Source organism: Epinephelus moara, chromosome 24 (genome assembly GCF_006386435.1).
Source record: "Epinephelus moara isolate mb chromosome 24, YSFRI_EMoa_1.0, whole genome shotgun sequence".
NCBI classification, from domain to species: Eukaryota; Metazoa; Chordata; class Actinopteri; order Perciformes; family Serranidae; genus Epinephelus; species Epinephelus moara.
Window position 1 is genome coordinate 18,898,762 of NC_065529.1, and position 19,925 is coordinate 18,918,686.

Genomic DNA, 19,925 nt, shown 5'->3' on the forward strand with positions numbered 1-19,925 from the left:
CTGTCTATAATGTCAATTGCTCCGTCGTCAGCAGTCAAACTGTCAAATGAGGCAGCGCTGATCAAATATGAATTGAAGATTCTGTTACTGCATTGCCTATTTCTCACCTCAGATGTTTTCAGAAACATATTTTAGTGTGCTGTTTTGCTGTAAAAGGAGAACATTTCTTCTAGCCAGCGGGTGATGCTGTGTGCGTTGCTCGACTGTTTCCAACATGTCACAAATTTTTTCATTTTACAGCTAAACAGTACACTAAAATATGTGTCTGAAAACATTTGAGGTGAGAAATGCAGTGACAGAGTCTTGATTCATGTTAAATCAGACCTGCCTAGTTTGACAGTATGACTGCAGTCCACGGAGCGATTGACATTATCGACAACTGCATTAGAGACTCCATGGCTGTGATTGGTTGTTTCTGCCACACCGCGGTCTGATTCTCGTGAACACCATTAAAGGCAGTAGGAGGGGAGGAAGGACATGTTTTTTTTAGAGACCATCTGTGTCATGTACTTGTTTCAGAATATAGTGACAGTTTCAGCAAATAAGACAAAAAGTTATTTTATCAACTGTAGCTTTAATCATCTCACAACCCCCCAGATTTATTTTGTGACCCACCGGAGGGGGCTTGACCCTTACATTAGAAATCACTGGACTAAACTACCGAACTTTGACATTTTTCAAAGTAGCCCAACTCCACAAGCTGCAGCAGTGAAACACTTTTTACACTGATGCATCAGTATTAACAGTCTAAAAATGTAATATATAATAACACAGGATATCAGTCACTGGGGACATTTTCTGCAGAACAACTACTTTTACATGTTAATGATAATACTTTTGTACTTTAACATCAATAGGATTTTAGACGCAGAACTTTTACTTATAATGGTTTATTTTCATAGTTCTGTGCGGTAAAGGATCTACTGTAAGTCCTTCCACCACTGCAATTAAAATGTAACACCCTGACAGTACGATGTAGCTTTGCATTCATGTCTGAGAAAAACATCCAAGGTGTAGAGAATAAAAAAAGATATAGACACAGAAATAGTCTTGAAAAAATAAGTGTTGAGACTGGATGAGTAGAATAGAAGCAGGCTGACGATGTAGACCCAAATAACAGACAGAGGTATGGACGGCATGCATTGCCCTCACTTTACTTCCTCACGCTTGGTGCTTGCCTCTGTTCCCTCCCGCTTCATCAATCATACTCAGAGCACCACCAAACTAAATAGAGGAAGATGTCGCACAATCTCTCTTCCTTTCCTTAAAGGTTTTTTTTTCTCCCTTTACAGGCTAACACCTCTCTCTCAGTCCTTATGCTTCCCTCCGCTTATCAACCTTCAACTCCTTGCATGCTCTATTTCCTCTTTTTTCCCCTCCTCTCTCTTTTCCTTATTCTCGTCGCCGAAGAATCGCTCTGGTGCCAATTATATTAACAACTGCAAAGTTTGAAAGAGTCCAGCCAAAAACGGTCAAACTGCATCAATCTTCTCTTGTACAGTGCATTGATTGATGTCAGGAGCAGGTCACTACATGTCTAGACACAGAAAATGCGCTTTAAGCCGCCTTAGCTGTCAATACAGTACGGCACACAAGAAATACCGACTAGACGTCCACTTTCATTCACACGGATCCGTCAATTCAATCTGCAGTTTGTTTGGCTGATGAGAACTTCTGACACAAGTCAAATGGGACTTGCTTGGTTGCAGACAGCGTTATTAAAGGTGTTTGACAAAAAGAAGTGGCCTGTTTTCCCCTTGAGCACAACGCAGCGCGCATGTTTCTGTGTATGTGCGTACATGCACGTGCATCGGTGCATATGATGAAACTCTAAGAAAGGAGCTGGGGGCAGCGGCAGCCAGGAGGAACACTGTTTACATAATGTGTTCTGAATACTGGAGGGTCCGGCCAGGCCGTGCTGTCAGCCTGCGTCGAGGTACAGGGCATCGTCTAATGGGACAGATAATGGTGAGGCTGATACGCACAGGCAGCATGTTTGTAGGGCTAGAACAAAGGGAAGGAAGGTAGCAAGGAAAAGGGAGGGAAGAAAAGAAGGAAGGAAGGGCGTACAGTACCTCCTCGACTCTCGCTGTCTGCTGGCTTCACCTGGATTGGTCTGTTCATCTGTGAGAGAGAGAGACAGAAGCAAGGAGAGGACAAAGAGAACAAAAAAAAAGAAAACAAGAGACAACCAGTAAGCATTGTGTACTCATGTAATAGCTCATGCTTTTACCCCTCTCCCACCCTCCACCCCCTCCCAAAAAGTTTTTGAGAATCACTCAGCCAAATTGCGGGTAAAGTGTATTGAAAATCTCCAAAGCTGTAGCACTTATAGCCATTGGGGGAATAGCTGGTTGGGAATATGGGTTGGAAATATTATTTGATGTGAGATGAAAGGAGAGAGAAGGGTTGGAAAGGGGGATAAGCAGAGGGATGAAGGGAACGATAGAAAGAGGGATGGAGGGAGAGGTAACTCTGGGTCAGCAGAGCTGCTGTGACTGTGTATCCTCTCTGTGGGTGCTCCTGGATGCTCATGTGCTATCGTCAAGTGGTCTGTGTGGACTGTTCAGATATATTGAGGTGGATGTATACACACACACACACACACACACACACACACACACACACACAGCAAAATCAACCCGTACACAGAATAAACATAGTATGTATGAGTTAAGCCTCGATACAAAATGTTCTTCCACAATCCTCTCTTAGCCTCACACACAAGCTTGTGCATACAAGTGCATACACACACACATACACACACACACTGTCTGTCCCCCAGTGAGACCTTTCCACAGTGTGTCCGCCGAGGCCCTCCTTTCATTTCACTCCTGCCTGTCAAACCTTCCCTCTCCGCCTCACCACCCTGCTAAACGCTCGCCGCCAATCAATTTTTAATAATGCCAATCGCCACGCTGCCAGGAGGAATGGAAGGAAGGAGGGGGGGAGGAGAGGAGGGACGAGGGGAGGAAAGGAGAGGAGAAAGCTGAGGATGAAAGGGGAGGAGGGAAAGGTCAAGGTTCTGTGTGATGCAGCATCAGTGTTTTGCTAAATGTCATTAAATCTTTTCTTCAGAGTTTGCTGATACAGTCATCATCTTAATGAATCTCTGGGCTTTCAGATGATTCACCAAAGGCGAAACCTTTGAGCGCCAGGACACAATGTCACGACGCGAAACACAATTAATGCTCGGACCTTCACCCTTTCCTGGCGCTTTTCCGCTGCTAATATTAAATCACATCATTCTCCATAACACTTATTTAAAATGGAGTTACCCATTCCTTCCTCTCCCTCGTCTCCTCCCTCTCTTTGACAGCCAAGAGAACCCTACTAATGTTTTTAATGTGCTGTGATGCATTATTTATCAGACTGGCTGTTGATATGGAAAAAGGACGAGGGGGATAAAGGAATTGGGGAACGGAAAGAAAGAGGGAGTTAAAATGAGTAAAAAAAAGTGAAAGAGAGAATAAAAAACGGTGCTGGACAGGAAACAGGGAGATTTTAGGAGGGATGAAACCAAACAGGGTGAGAAGGAAAAGAAACTAATGGAAAACTGTAAAATAAAAAAAAAGGGGGGGGGGGGGGGGGGTTTTTTAAAAAGAGAAAAATGGGTTTAAAAAAAGGAGAGGGGGAGGATGNTTAGGAGGGATGAAACCAAACAGGGTGAGAAGGAAAAGAAACTAATGGAAAACTGTAAAATAAAAAAAAAGGGGGGGGGGGGGGGGTTGTTTGAAAAGAGAGAAATGTGGTTATAAAAAAGGAAGAGGGGGAGATGAGGACATAGATCAGAGCATGGGACAAGGTCAGCCCAGTGCTCCCTAGGGTCCTATAAGCCTGCATACATATGAGCGCTTTTACTGTGACCCATACAAATGGTCTGGCCTCAATCTGACCTAATTGTGTTCCACCTCCACTGGTTTTATATGCAAGCACCAGTCTTAACCTGCACAGTGCATGACGGCCCTGAGCCTCTGAGGTTGTGTTTATTTTTCCTGGTCTTCATTTCACTCTGTACTGACATTTTAGGCATGCACACTTATTTGTTTTTTTTTTTAATGTTTCACTTTTATTATTTTGAGTTTTTAATTTTTTGGACTGTTGGAAAAAAAAACCCTGCAACACCCTGCCCCTAAAATCTCAAGATAATTTAATGTCCCTCTGCACAAGGGATGTTCCCCATGACTAATTTCCCTGATGTTTAAATTGAAATCTAAATTTAGATGAGTCGGCATGTCTAAAGGTGAGAAAACACTCAGAATACAGTAGGGCTGACCTGAATGCTTCAGAGCTTCAGAGCTTCAGAGCTTTGAATACAGTAAACAACAACCAAATCAGTATTCGAAGGGTTGGTTTATATCCATACCTATTATCAGGTATTCTCAGACAAGGAACTTTGAACTTAGTTCTATGACTCCAACTCATTCTCATCTAATGTCAGTCACCAGCAGTCCAGCACTCCTGAAATTGGGACGGTTTGACCACATGTGAAATGCTAGCAAGATGTTGAAAAGTTGTATTGTTGGAAAAGTTTAAAAATTTGCAAAGATAAGCCTCAAAACATCTTGTGCCAAATATGCCAAAGGAAACTGGGATATCACAAACATACAGCGAGCTTGGCAAATCACCTGAAAACTGTAAGTATCAGCTTAGCTGTCTTGCAAATGTGGCTAATGTTGCTAACAAAGTGGCTAATTGTCACATTATTTTAGTTGCACTGACTGAAAACTTAATGTTTAAAAAAAGTCTGACTTATGTACTCTCAATATTTATTCTCACATAAGCTTCAAGGCACAAAAAAAGATATTCAGGACAGCCCTAGAAAACAGTCAAAACTGAGCATAATATAATCTATAAGGTCTATAACATTGTCAGAAAAATATTGCATATATTATAATAGCCATTTGAGGTCATGGATCACATTTTTTCAATATGCAAACTCTATTTTAAATGCCACTGAAATGTGTGGCACTTCACATCGTGCATCATGAATACTGCACAATATCCTACAAAACATGACTCACTAAATAAATTAATTTTACTGTGTACTTAATGTCCCGACTTATCTCCAATCAAACACACACACACACTAGTATTTCTGGGGCCAACTAGCAATGGTAGCTGTGTTTAATTAACTAGTCGACTAACTGCACACATCCCTACTCTGCACATGACACAACCATGTATAATCCATGGCAATCATGACAGTCTATTTTCTTTTTAACAAATCTTCCAAGGAAAGCTGAAATTAGATATATTTTTGGGATAAGACAAACATAAAAGACCCACTCCTGCTCTCCCATAAAATAAAAAATATAATACCTTCTCTTCTTCTGCTGTCCCTTATCGTGACATACATTTTTGGTAAAAACTTAAAGCAAATTTTTAACTGCACTATAATTCTTAATTTTGTTCTGATATTTGTTCTTTATTATGAAGATATATTAACTGGGAATTTACAAAATATAAAATATGCAAGTGCACTTAAAGTATCAGCATGTTCCCTTTTTTTAAATCAAAACAGTTAAAAAAATAGGCAACAAAAAAATACAACTTATCAAAATAAGACCTCCATCCCTAAAGTTTTAATATTCATACTTAAGACCTCAAATCCCATGACCTAACTTCGCAGATTAATCAGTCTCTTCATTTGTCGTCGCTAGTTAAGCCGCAGAATGTGTGCTCATAAATTTTTAGATACAGTTCAAAATAATGTTAAGTGGTTAAACCATTATTTTCTTTTGTCACTGAAAACTGAGTGGACTTTCATGGGCTCTCTATCAGTGGTTTCCATTATCCCGGGCCCATAAACTGCTTCAAGGTCAGTTTTATCATCCTGCTCATAATAGGGTGAGTTAGCACCAGCCCACCGGACAACCGATCCCAAAACAGTTGTTAAAACCAGACGCTGACTAGCACGGATAGCTCCCCCAGGATGTATGTGGTGGTGTTAGCCAAAGCCAGATGGCATCATTGAGCAGCAGAAGCAACACAATACACAGACAATACATGAAGCTCTCTTCAGCCTAATGCCAGCATGAGAAGAAATGCCATCTACAATTTACACAAAAACGCGCCGAGATGCCGACATAGAGTGGTTTACACGACTAGACATGCACGCTTATACACACACAAGCTTGGCTTGTGCACTAACATGCAAAATCACAAATAGGCCTATGCATCCAAGCATGCATGGAAACATACAATGGGATACAAAGAGTCACACACACACGCGCGCGCGCACACACACACACACACACACACACACACACACACACACACACAATGAATATGTAAATGTATCCTTGTGAGTCAACATGTTCTGTAAATTGGCTCATCTCTCAGCATGCACACCTAATACCTTGCATGTAGCGTGCCTTTTTTCTCCTCAGCCTTGTGAAAGGGGCCGCCTATTCATCCACACATATGCCTTTAAAAACACTATACACATGCTCACACACACTCACACACACACACACACACACACACGGGCTTAGCTCCATTGTTGCTGAAAGTCCACCTCAGCAGCCTCGTGTTAGAGTGGCCTTGGTGTACCACATGATCGACAGCTCAAAAAGAACTGCGGCGGCTACACAAATGCACGGGCATGCACACCCACACACACACATATTCTCGCTACACTCCTCTGTTGATTATGTAACTCAATGACAGCGCTCTGCCTCAGTGCTGCCATAGATTCCCTGCTAACTAGAAGCTGAGGGAATACATGGTCTGCATGCAGCCTGTGCTGTACCAAACTGGTGAGTCATTCTTCTGAATCAGTCTAGTACGGCCTGAATGTCTAGTGAGGCCCACAAGATTAGCTGCAAACAGTGTGGGACTATAGTTTGCTATATTGGATTCTACCTTGAAATGGGACAAAATTGAAGTCCTTGATCTGAGTTGCGCTGCTTACTGTATTGATTTCGCCGCGTGCAAAACACAGAAATGAAGTTACAAAAACACTGTTACGATGACAACTCTATGGGATTTCTATCTATCTATGGTGCCTTGTTATGTCAGATGCGCTTCAAATACAGTTTATTACAAGTTGCTGAGAAGACAACTGCAACTTGCCAGCATCCTGCACACAAACTAATACATGCAGCCACAGTAATTCACAACACTCGCAGGGACACAAGAGCAAGCAGTCACTCACACTCCCATCATCGTCTGTGAAAAAGAATATTGAAAGTATGCTTTACGAAACTCGGGAGAGGAGGTAGGATTTTCTCATTTTCACCCTCGTCTAGCAGATGTGTTTTTGAGAGAGAGAGTGGAGCAGTGCAGGCCGGGTCATTTCATTATCACAGTGAGAAAGCACTCCATGAAACTCTCCCAGGGAAGCAAGGAAGGCTGCCTTCATAATATTCCTCTTCTACTATTGTGAAAACTTGCTCTATTTTACATTCTGCAGGTGAAGGCCCCTTTATCTTTGACGTCATTCTGTCTCTGTCCCCATTTGAATTAAGCTGTTTTTTTGTGCTTTCTGTTCATACATATATTTACTGATTCCTAAGTGTTCAGTATGTGAAAGCGAGCATCTGAAAGGGAACAGCTCCAGATGTTGAGATTCTCTGCAGGAGCAATGCCACAGGGTCTAAGTGTAACCAAATGCCGCTATTCATACTGTCAAATAAAGCACTGGCACTCGACCTGGTCCCGCTTTCCAAAGTATCTCAGCATGCACAACACTCATTTTGGGATGGAAACATGCCAGTGGAAACATTAGCTGAACAAATATGGTTATAATCCTGAGATGCTTTTGGGAAACTGGGCCCGTGAACACAGGGGAAGAAAAAAACCCTCTGTGGTGAGATTAGCTGAAAAACTAGAAACATTTAGCAGGCATGTAATAGATTTCACCAGTGGTCACAAAGAGGACAACCTATTTTAAAAGTATTGATTTTACATTAATTCACAGAAGCATTACACTCCCATGGAATACCCCCGCATTTCCATCAAAGCTCCTACAGTACATGTAAAATTTTCATTTTATTGACTTTTGCAACCTCTCGAGGCACAGAAGTATTTTACAACATGTGTAGCAAAAGGGCAGCTCACACCCTTCCACCGCCATTACCACTGCAGACTGCAGAGCGAAGTGCCGTAATGTGACTAATGGAACTAGAATCAGCTTGTGTGAGGAGGGAAGTTATTTTTCCCATGGCACAAGATGTGTTCATCAGGAGCTGAATTCAGGTCACTCAGTCAAATGGCATCGCCTCACCTCATATTCAATCAATCAATCAATCAATTTTATTTATAAAGCCCAATATCACAAATCACAATTTGCCTCACAGGGCTTTACAGCATACGACATCCCTCTGTCCTTATGACCCTCGCAGCGGATAAGGAAAAACTTATTCAGTGATCCTCTTTGCGAGTGCACGGGCTAATCTTGGTAACACACGTTTTATTCCAGCCAACAAGTCACTCAGCAGACAGAGGCAGTGCTTGTGTATAATATTATGGTTATGAATTTACTAAATGTACCCAATGCTAAAGACATGCAAGCTCATGTCCTATTCAGTGGCGCTGAATAGGACATGAGGTGCAGTTAAAAATATATTTCTCTAACCAGCAGTGGAAGAAGTGCTCAGATCTTTTACTTAACTAAAAGTAGTAATACCACAACACAGATGTACTCTGTTACAATTAAAAGTTGTGCATTCATTAAGGAAAAGAACAAAAGTTTAGGTGTCAAAATATACCTGACGTTCAGATGAAACGGCATTTCAAGATTATCTAGCTTCACTATCGTTAAGTAAAACAGGACAGGCAGGCGGGATATAACGTAAGGAGGAATTTGATTTCATCATATAAAAGTGAGCGTGTCGTAACAGTGATGCTCCGACCAGTGGCGTAAGGATGTTACAATGGGCCCCAGTGCACATTATTATGACGGGCCCTAGTGCACGCTATCGTGCATGTTCTGTCTTGACACAAATAAAGACTTGACATTGGACAACATCAACATACATATTACCCAGTACAGTACAGTATCACTGTGTATCTGACAAAAATATCAAAGAAAATAAGAAATTAATCATTCAATTGAATAGATTTTTTATTTATAGGTGTTATAGCTTATATAGAAAAAGCATCTATCTTTGTTTTAGATACTATTTAAAAAAAGAAAACCATGCAGATGGCTTTGCCTTTTTGAGGACGAATATAGCAAATGGCACTGTTTTTAAATGAATAACAGGTATATTTCCAAGGTGGCAATCTGCACCACTTGCAAGGGCCCGCTCTCTCTACGGGCCCCTCCACCCCAGGGGCCCAAGTGCAATCGCACTGCCTACACTGTCTATATTTACACCCCTGGCCCCGATGGTCCAGCGCCAACAGAATAGTGGTCTCTGTCAGGCAGAGAGAAATGATGCCCATCATATGCTCTCTGTAACGTTACTTTGTAAAATGCTTTGAACATAATCTGGAGCTGTCGAGGGTACCACTTTCCTCAGCGTAAATAAATTCTAGTCACACAGGGTGTAGCTACGGTGTTTCAGGGGAGCGAAGACACACAGACGAAACATGCATTTGCTAGCAAGCTAACTTAATCTTAGCTCTGTGCAGCTTAAAGTTGCAGGTTAATCAATAGGTGTTGTGATATTATTGATTGACATTGGTTGGTACACAATTACGTCAGCACGTGTCATGTTTTGTTTTATGGGAAGAAAATATGATTGGATTTTGATATAAGAATGTGAAGAATTTTTAATTTTTTTTTGGCATAGATTTTTAAATGGTGCACAGTGTGGTCGGGGATGTGAACTAGGGAAAAAGTATCAAAACTCGCTTTAAAAATCTTTTAATTTAAGTTTCATGCTACGGAAAAACATGATTTACTTTGTACAACATTTTCTTAATCGTTGATGTCTTCTGATTAAGTCTGCATTAAACTAATACCTCAAGTTTGTTATTTCAAGAATTAATCCTATCTCCTGTCAAACTGCTGTTATAATTCACTGCCAATTTCCCGTCTCTCTAACCGTGACCTCTCCATGCTGCTGGCTGCTTTTTTGATCATTTACTGGCCATTTGTCAAAAACAGCACCTGTGTCATTGGCACCATATGCAAACAAACAACAACTGCCATCACCCCTAACATACCCAGAATGCAGTGTGATGTCCCAGGTCCTGTTTGACTTTCAGGTTAGTCGAAAACAGCGTTGATAACGGCTTGAAAGTTGATGAATGGCAAAATCCCACTTGGATTCCCATCAGGTTTAATATCCACTAATGTCTGCACATCTCAGTGAGTATTTGGCCTCTTTCCTTCCCCTGTAGTTCTTCATCCTGACACATGGCCAAACACCAAACCTCTCTTTTGATGTTCAAGTGAAACATATTGCAGAGAGATCAATGTCTGTGTGTGAGGGTAAGGAGGACTATAAAGCAAAACATCCCAATCTCTTTCCTTTTGTTGCATTCTCTTCCGCTTTATCCCTTCTCATCTTTACAGACAAACAGAGATTGGCAATCTGTATCACATCAGATCAAGGATGAGAGGAGTATTTTCTGACAACGGGACGGCCTGGCCCAGTTGTTTGGGCTGGGATTGAGTGGCATGCTGCAGTCAGAGCTGAGCGAAGGGGAGCGAAGTAAACGTAAGAAAAAAAAAAGCATCCAGATGAATTATGAATTGGCACAGTCTGTGCTTTCTTTGGCTGTTACACCGCAGCACTGAGGTGGCGAGTAGAACAACAACGTGGCTGCAGCGTGCATTACGGCAAATGAGACATTCGGCCTCATTTATCAGTATTTCCTTATGTTCAAAATGTTGCAAGATGATAAAGCGCTGCACCAAAAACTGAACAGTAACATGCATGCAAAGTATTTACAAGGACTTGATATCTCTCATTTCCTGCTGATATTGGTTTGATGGCGGAAGTTTAAAGACACTGAACGGCAGAAGTTGTGTGTTAAATGACCTCACGCCCCACAAATATCACCCTAAAGCAATTCAATAACCATGAAATCGCTGCTTGAGAAACTGTGAATGAAAAATGCAGTCACTATCCTTCCCAGCCTGTTTCTATATGCTGCTGCTCGCTCTGTGGTTCTGCTGTCCCAGTAGTGTCTACCGAGATCACTACGTCTCCACAAAGGCAGATGAAAGGGAAACACACAGAGATCACAAAAGGAGGCAAACCTCCCTGTCCGACCCTCTGATCATCGCTGATTCCTTCATCAACATGGCTCTTACACAGAACATGAAAACAGAGAATGATAGACAGGCGCAGGCGTACACACAGGACACACACACACAAATCCAAATCGGATTCATCCAAGAGTGAGGCGGCTCATTCTTGACCTTGGGAGCAGCACGTGTGACTAAATAATCTCCATTTATTCTCCTTTTGCTTCCTGATTAAATTTCTCTGGCACGCTAACCAGCTCTGAAAATACTTTTTTTTTCTCCAACTTTCTGAAGACCTGTTGTCAGAAAGCTAGTTACAAAACACAGACATTTTAAAAGCCGCAAGTTATCACACACCCCCACTCCTCCTCCACTCCTTTTCTATTTTGCCTGCAGTTGGTTGAGAACAGCAATGCTTTTCTCACATCCATTGTTTGATCCATTTCACACCAGCCCACCTCTTCTTTATCTCCTCCTGTTTTCTCCTTCTTTCACTGGCAAGCAGCCTGAATGCTGGCAGTAGTGGGACGGCTTTCGTGCAGTTTTGAATGAGAGGTTAAAATGCAAATGTAGTCCTCTTTCTGTTTTCCTTTCTATTCTTGTTATTCTCCCTCGTTCCTCTTCCTCCTCTTCTTCAGTGCGAATTTGTTCACGAATAGAGTAAATGAGTGTGAGTGTGAAAACTATTTTTTTCCACGGTGAGCTAATGCATAAAACTGTGTGTGCACCCCCCCCCTCATTTTCCCTCCGTCTTTTCAGTGCTCTACCTGGATAAGAATCGATGTGGAATGAGAGCAGACAGGATTTATGCTTCCTGCGAACACTTTAATAGGAATCGACGGTTGAGAATTCTGTTGTCACACCGTAACTGGATGAAAAAAAAGCACATCATCTGCACCCCCAAATGATTTTACCCTGTCAAAACCTGTTATAGCTTCACACCTGCCTGTGTCATGCACATATACTACACCCTCACACACCCATGTGCAAATGAGATGCACACACACAGATGTATGTCTTCTTCTCACATGGATACGTGCACATAAAACATGTCACATATTCCATTTTGAACATGTTTGCTGCACAAGACATCACATCTGACTCAATCTTTTGAACACAGATCGATTATCGCACCACAGCTTGAGCCATCACAAAAGAAGCATCGCTAATAGAGGACAGTGCCGGCGTGAGAAACACATAGGCTGCACACACACACACATGCACACGCACAAACAACACAACCCCTTGCGATAGTTACATAATTAGACGTACAGCACCTTGGCAATCAACAACTCTGGTGTTGCCATGGGGACTATAGCTTTGACTATAAAAAGAAAGGATCTATATGTGGAGGCGGTTGAGGGCGGAGGTGCGGAGCGAGGCAGCGAGAGAAAGAAAAGAAGAGAAGACACAGAGAATGAAAAAGTGTGAGAAAATTGGTGCGAGAGGAGTGAAGGTGTCGCTGAGGGGCCGAGCAGCTCTCTCGGTTTATGCGCGAGCGCGTGCGTCTGTTTGCATAGTGCACCTGCATGCGTGTGATTAGAAGTGTTCAAAGCTTCACTGTGTGCACCAAGTGTGTGTATGTACGGGTGCTCCCGTGTACGTAAGCTTGCAGGAGGAGGGAAAAAAATGACAAGGACAAAATGTGATAGAGTTGGTTAGTAAGTGAGAGGAAGAGAAAGGAAAAAAAAGAAGAAAAAGCTAACTAGAGAAAGTGTAGAGGACAATTTTCAGCCTCTCTCTCCCTCCCCGTCTAAGCTTACTGCATTGCCTGGGCTTTGCAGCATATAGTGAAGATTAGGCCAGACGAGAAAGCCATAAATTCTACTTTTCTCTTTCCAGAGGTGAACATAAATCATGGCTGGTACTGGCGTGCCATCACTGGGTTTTTGCTTTTCACTTATCTAATGAATAAAAAGAAAGAGAGAGAGAAAAAAACAAGTTCAAAAGCTGTCATATTCCGAACCGGGTGGACTGCTTTCACTTCCATCCCCGCACAACTTTTGTCCTCTTCTCCAGCCATCACTGAGGTACAGAGACGATGAGTGGGCTTCCCATAATTGGGAGTATTCATGAGCTGCATATCGCTGGACTGCGTGTGTGTGTGTGAATGTGTGAGTATGTGAAGACGAGAGTGAGAGCTGACTTGAAAGGCCTGTGCATATGAAAGATACCTTACAGCATATGCAAATGTAAATATAGACACAAATAGCAGCACGGGCAAACACACCATGAATGCACTAAGCGAGGAAATTGCAGCCACTCTCATGTTCAAATACGCACAAAAATGCACACATGCATGCCCACACGCTTTCACGCACACACAGACACACACAGACACACAGACACACAGACACACACACACACACAGACACCCTCTTGTTTCTTTCTCATAAGGTTAGGGGGTGAGGAGATGGTGTTGTAATGAGCTGTCACTCACANCGCACACACAGACACACACACAGACACACAGACACACAGACACACAGACACACACACACACACACACACACAGACACCCTCTTGTTTCTGTCTCATAAGGTTAGGGGGTGAGGAGATGGTGTTGTAATGAGCTGTCACTCACAATAGCCTGCCCTTGTATTGGAAAAAGGCAGGGACAGACACGGTGATGAAAAACAAAATAATCAAAATGTATATAGAAAGAAAAGATGAAAACAGAGTCAGTGAGAAGCTACAGAGCTACAAAATGAAAATATGTCCACACTTAGTCAGCCAAATTTCATAACTCATCTTTTTCTCTCCACACTAAACGGGCGTTCACACCCCAAAAACAAAACTGTTCAATACTGTTCTCCAGAGAGGAATCGTCGAAAACGCCCGCCTGATGTTTTAATGTGGGCGAGGTAAGTTTGGAAAGACTAAAATTTACAAAACACTAACTATTCTGTCACACAGCAATCATAAAATAGTGTTTTTATTGGCAGCTCACCATATCAACATATGGTTTGTCTGGTTAACAAGCAGAATGTGTGAGACTCAATCAAATCACTATTTTATGTTCACTCGGTCGTCTGACAATAGAAACAGAAAAATATGTAAATGAGAACACTTAAGTCACAGCTGTGTTAAACAAAGTAGAGGTGATGGTGGAGAGCAGGAGTGGGCAGAAGAGAGATAATAGTTATAGTAATATAGTATAGATGATAGTTTAAAATCGTGAAACAACATGCAGTTTTACAGGGGTGCTGTAAAGTCACCCTGAAGTTGACAGGCAACCGGCGGAGACCTCATAAACTTGTCATTTTGCACTTTCGTTTTGTGCAGATTAAACAAACGAGATATAACTTGTTAATTTTCGAGCTTTAGAGGTGCTAAAAGGCCGATTTCATCATCTTTAGACAGACAGGCTAGCTTTCTCTCCTATTTCCAGCTTTTATGCTGAGTTAAGCTAAGCATCTGCTTGCGGTATTTGGACAGATATGAGAGTGGCATCGATGTATTTCACAAAATGTTGCACTATTGCTTTAACCAGCTGTGACTCTCTAGCTAAGTTGCAGTTTTGTTAAACTGCCGACCAAAATCAGAGTTTTACCATTGTTCATGTGACTCAGTATGGGTAGATCTCTACAACCTGCTAAACGTTAGTGTGGATGCATGTCCTTTTTTAAAGAACATTTAGCCGGCTTACCACACACATTCAAACTGACAACAGCTCTCCTATAGGACCGACATTACAATGAACTCATTTTATTAGCTGGAGGCAAAACATGACTCACCACCACAGGACTGTAGGCTAGATAGGAGTCTTACAATGTCATCTTGTTGTGTTATTGGGAGCCAGAACAGAAGGAGCCATGGCTCAAAACTTAGATATTATCGCATACTTTCTGCTACTGAAGACTGAAGACAACTATGGTTAAATGCGATAAGACGAAAGGACTGGACGGAGGCAATCATCAGAAATGCTCACATGTGCAGCACACACCTCATATCAGGTTAGGGGAAAAGTATTTCCTGTTGCAGGGATGAATAACATTGTGTGTATTAAAGGTTATCATGCCCATCTCATCAGAAACTGGGGAGGTATTGAGAAGAATATTGGATTTCTCCGTAGCGCTAACTTTTTTAGCGCATTAGCTAACGTTAGCTTTCATAGCAAAAACAAAGTCAAGGAAACTGTTTAAAGGTTGTCCTCCTTTGTAAGATTGGCATAGTAATCAACCACACAGCTTCCTGTCAAATCATCCATCCACTGAGTGAGAGCATACGGGTCGGCGAGTCTGGTCCTGTTGGTCAGTGTTTACTTTTTCAGTAACACTCGGGGTCTTGGAGAGTGAGTGACCTGACGTGGTCTGTTCGTAAATTCAGTCTGATGCTCTATACTAAAATGAGAGACCTGTTGGTTGAAGAAACAGTGTTATATTTCTATATGAATTAATGAACCGTTGAGTTAATCACACTTTCACTCCGCTTGGTGCTCTGCTGAGAGTGCAGAGAGTGCGCTCTGTCACTCTGACAGTTCGGTGCTCTGGATACCCAAACGGTACATTCAGACAGCGCTCCGAATTTACGAATTGGTCCAGTTGTGCCACAGTGCGCTCTGAAACCCAGAATGAGTATTTCTGAATGCACCATAAGTATCATCTTCCTCCATTGTCTAAAACAAGCCAACAGAACTTGCTAGCTAGTGCTAACTAATGTCTGTTGAGAATTGTTTTGCCTCAAGCTAAGTCCTGCCCACCAAAAAAGTCATAAAGGTTGTATAAAGGGTTTGGTTGGTGTTAGTCTGCCTCACAGGATGTAGACCATGGGTATAAAGCCTGTCATTTGCCACCTATCAGAGATGGTAACACACTTCCTGCGTGTTACAATTTTCAAAATGCTTTTGCCACGTGAAACTAGTCTCACATAGCCAGAGCTATAGCCACACTTCAATATTAGTAAAGACTTCTGGGCTAGAAAATCACACACTAAGACATCTCTTAATGTTTTATGTGGTGTTTTCTTTTGCAGGGACTTAGCTATTTTACTGCTAGCACTCGCCTCTCAAAAACAAGTTCCCTCCCGACACCATTTTGCAAAAGCACCGTTGCTGCATTCTGGGCTTAGTGTCGCCCAAGACAGTTGTGATTGGTTTACTAAATAAATTGTAAGTAAATACATAAGTTAAGAAATACAAACAACCAACAGCGTTCATTTCCTTTAGGGTGAAATTATGATGGATTCAGCCAGACTCTGTCCAGTGTTGGAATATTGCTGGACAAAGGTCTGGCTATGCAAGGCTAGGTTGGTGTGGACGTGTTGCTTCAAATACTGAAAACTGGTTTAAGGCTAAGGCAACTCAAAAGAGCTCTGCATTTTATCATATCATGAGGAACTCTGAAGTTATAACAATTATTTTATTCAGCATCTCAATGGCTTTACCAGGTAATCTAGTAAGTAAGTAATCTACCAGGAATGCATACTTTAATATCTTCCATCAGCCACCACAGTGTGATGCCGATGATGTTGCAATGGACTGTGTTAGAAACTGAGCCGGTTTTGGCCTTTTATTCTGCACGACCCAGCGTTTTTTTGCTGGAGCCCTTTACACTGGCATCGCTGCAGGTACCTCAATAGTCTCATTGAAGTGAATGATAGAATTGCATTTTTCCATGTGGTGATAATGTCGGTCTGAATACAGCCTCAGTGTGGATGTAGTCTGAGTGAGAAAAAGACAAGAGGAGGGTAACAGAAGAGTGAGAGCAAACAGAAACAAAGAGTGAGCTGAGGGAAGTAGCGCGGATGTGCCATGCACGTCTGTACTGTCCGACTGAAACCCTGCAAGGGCATTTATGCAATACTCCTCTGCTCTCTCCAAACTCTGCACTGAAATGACAGGAGGGTATGAGAAGATCCAGACAGATAGATGAGAGATCAGCTCCTCTCTGCTACACACACACACACACACACACACACACACGCACTTGCCTGCATATTTCCATCAAATAATCACTAATTCCACACTCCCTGGCTGATTAAATATAGAAAAGGCAGGAAGAGAGAAAGAGATGAGTGTTGGGAACAGAGGAACAGAGCAGATCGAGGGAGAAGAGAGGAGTACAAGTGGAGGAGGAGGAGTAAGAAGGAAGTGATACAGTCAAATCTGCCTGTTAGGCTCCGCCAAAGAAACAACAGGGAGTTTTTCAGTAAGACAGCTCTATTGGCTCCCAGCTAGAGCCCAGGTGGGCGATGTGAATGTTCTCTCACTCCCACACACTTAAGAGTCAAAAATATGCACATGCACGTGATTGAGTGTACACATGCAGTAAACACATACGCACATGCGAGCGCTGATGTTTGCATGTACCACACCAGCCTGCACAGGAAGAATGCACAGGCACAATGTCAACAAGAAAACACGCTGAGGGCACAGAGGAAGAATCTTTCATCTTTGTCAGGCGTGCAAGGACACCAGCGGCCAAAATGTCAATCTATCTCACATCTTTGTCTTTTATTACTCTCATTCATTCCTCGATTCCCACCGATGGCCTCAGCTATTTTGTAATAATGACTAAAGCTGGCTTCCTCTGCATTTCCACGTACAAGAAAAAGACAAAAGGGGACTGAAAACGGAAGAAATATTGAATTGGTGACCATGAAAATGAATGTGTGGCACTGAAAAATAAATTGGTTACAATTTAAAACGTCCATTCTCGATATTGTCTCTTTTAACTCACGGTTTCTTTCTCTCTCTTTGTCTTTGACTCTCCTTCTTTCTTCATTTACATTGGTTTCATTAGTCAGCTCCCCCTGTTTCTTTCGTCCTGCAAAACTGAGGGTTTAGCTAAGGATAAGAAGAAGGGAGTTGAGAAAGTAAGTGTGCGAGAGAGTTTTAAGTAGCAGCAACAGAGCAGCACCAGGTTCATTCCTGGGGGAAGTCAGAAAGAGGGGAGGAGAGGAGGGTACGATTTCATTATTAATGGAGGAAAAGTTCCTTCAAATTGAACCTGTAAAATATCTCCAGCTGCCTTTCCTTTCAAACAGAGGGAGACTGGGACAGGAAGAGGAGAGGAGAAGATCTGAATGAAGAAGTGTAGGGAAAAAAAAGGCAGGATGACAATGCCAGAAGAACATTTTACAATGCTACAATGATTCTTTTGCCATAAGCTGGTTAATTGTGAAAAGGTTGTAGCAGCAAAACCTCCAAGTGTACAAGTGTACTGGCTTGTGGTGCTCAAAGTGCCAAAAAATACATTTGAAAAACTCAACAGAAATGTCTCTATCCGGAAATCATGACCTGGTTACTCACGATAATCCACAGACCTTGTTGTGAGCAGCTTCATGTAGGAACTATTTCCCTTCTATCGTACTACACCTGAAGTGTGTGACTACTGCTAGCTTACCTGACACCATTGAGCTAGCTAACGTTACACCGCAGCCAAGGAGGACGCTATGAATGTTAACATCTCACGCTGTCACAAGCATCTACTTTCGTCCATGAGTAGATGCACTCTTCCTTCTGCGTGGTGATACAGTTGGCAGGTGTAGTTCGGTAGAAAGAAAAAAGATCCTTCATGAAATTGCTCACAACAAGGACTGTGGATTATCTTGAAGTAACTGGATCATGAATTTTGGAAAGAGTCATCTTTATGGTTGATATCCTCAACTCGCCAATTCAAACCAAATCAATCTAGATTGACAAACAGTAGAACAGGTAAGAGGAAAAAACAACAACTTATTCATTTGGGGCTGAACTGTCTCTTTAAGAATTAAACTTTTACTTTGCAAGAGGAAGATTATGGTCTCGCTTTAAAATGTCGGTATGCCACACGGTTCCTCATCACTGCATGGCAGAGTTTTTTTGTTTTTGAGCTGAGGAGCTTCTGCTCATATGCCATGTTCCCTTGGTATTAATTTAAGTCCTATGCTTTGATGTACTCTGCAGGAACGGTGCCAAAACACAGCAGTTTTTCATATTTATCTCGTCTTGTGAAACAGACCCTCTTTACATCTGGCACTAAATGAGTCAAATGAACTTGGATTTTGTCCAGGCTGAGCTTAACCACATAAAAGTGCACATGTAAATGCACCCAAGATAGAATGGAGTAGGTGATCCAACCACCTCGGGGATCTTTTTTGCCATAATGATGCAACAGTGTAAATCTAATATAGCTTTAAATGCAAATACAACTGCATACTGTACACAGAGATGTAATAGAAAATGTGATGTTTTGAATTCTTTTTTCTGTATCTGTGCTTCCCTTTGTGTTTAAAAAGATCTGAACTGTCAGTAGCTCACACCACTGTATAGATGATATAACCAGTAATTACTTGTTATATTAGACATATAAAACATATATGCATAATTACAAGGTTCCACATATTTGAATAGTTTTGCGCTCTCGAGAAAAAAAGTTGTCATGCTGAAAATGTATGCCTGCATTTTCTGAGGGAGAGGGCAGAGTCACTGAGGCGCGGATCACTGAGATGCATTTTAATGAAATGCAGAATAATATCTCTATATCAAGGAGACGCACAGTAGAACCCATTGGGTGTTTTGGTTGTGAGTGCTGAAATCAAGAGTTACATCTACAGCATGTTAGGGGACCACTTCCAATTGTCAGACCTCCACCTTTAACATCCAACCACTCTGAAAACTTCCCTGGGGATATCCCGTATGTCAGGGGTAATGTTTTACGTTGTATCGGCTAAAGTTAAAGTGCTTATGCAACTCTGCGGTGGAGCGGCCTTTATTTTCATTACCTGTCAGGATAGGTATTATGTCATTCTTATGACAGCGCTGGCCAATATGTCAGCCTCTTTAGGCTGAGTG

At 42.0% G+C, this 19,925-nt stretch overlaps 1 protein-coding gene across 7 annotated transcripts in view; it reads right to left on the reverse strand.

The window, feature by feature from the left end:
* Positions 1–19,925, reverse strand: part of celf4 (CUGBP, Elav-like family member 4) — a 107,407-nt gene that overhangs the window by 22,665 nt on the left and 64,817 nt on the right. For all 7 annotated transcript variants that reach the window (XM_050038456.1, XM_050038459.1, XM_050038460.1 and 4 more), the window contains exon 3: positions 2,076–2,124. In XM_050038456.1, the coding sequence (XP_049894413.1) occupies positions 2,076–2,124 (49 nt within the window). The remainder of the gene's footprint in view (positions 1–2,075; positions 2,125–19,925) is intronic.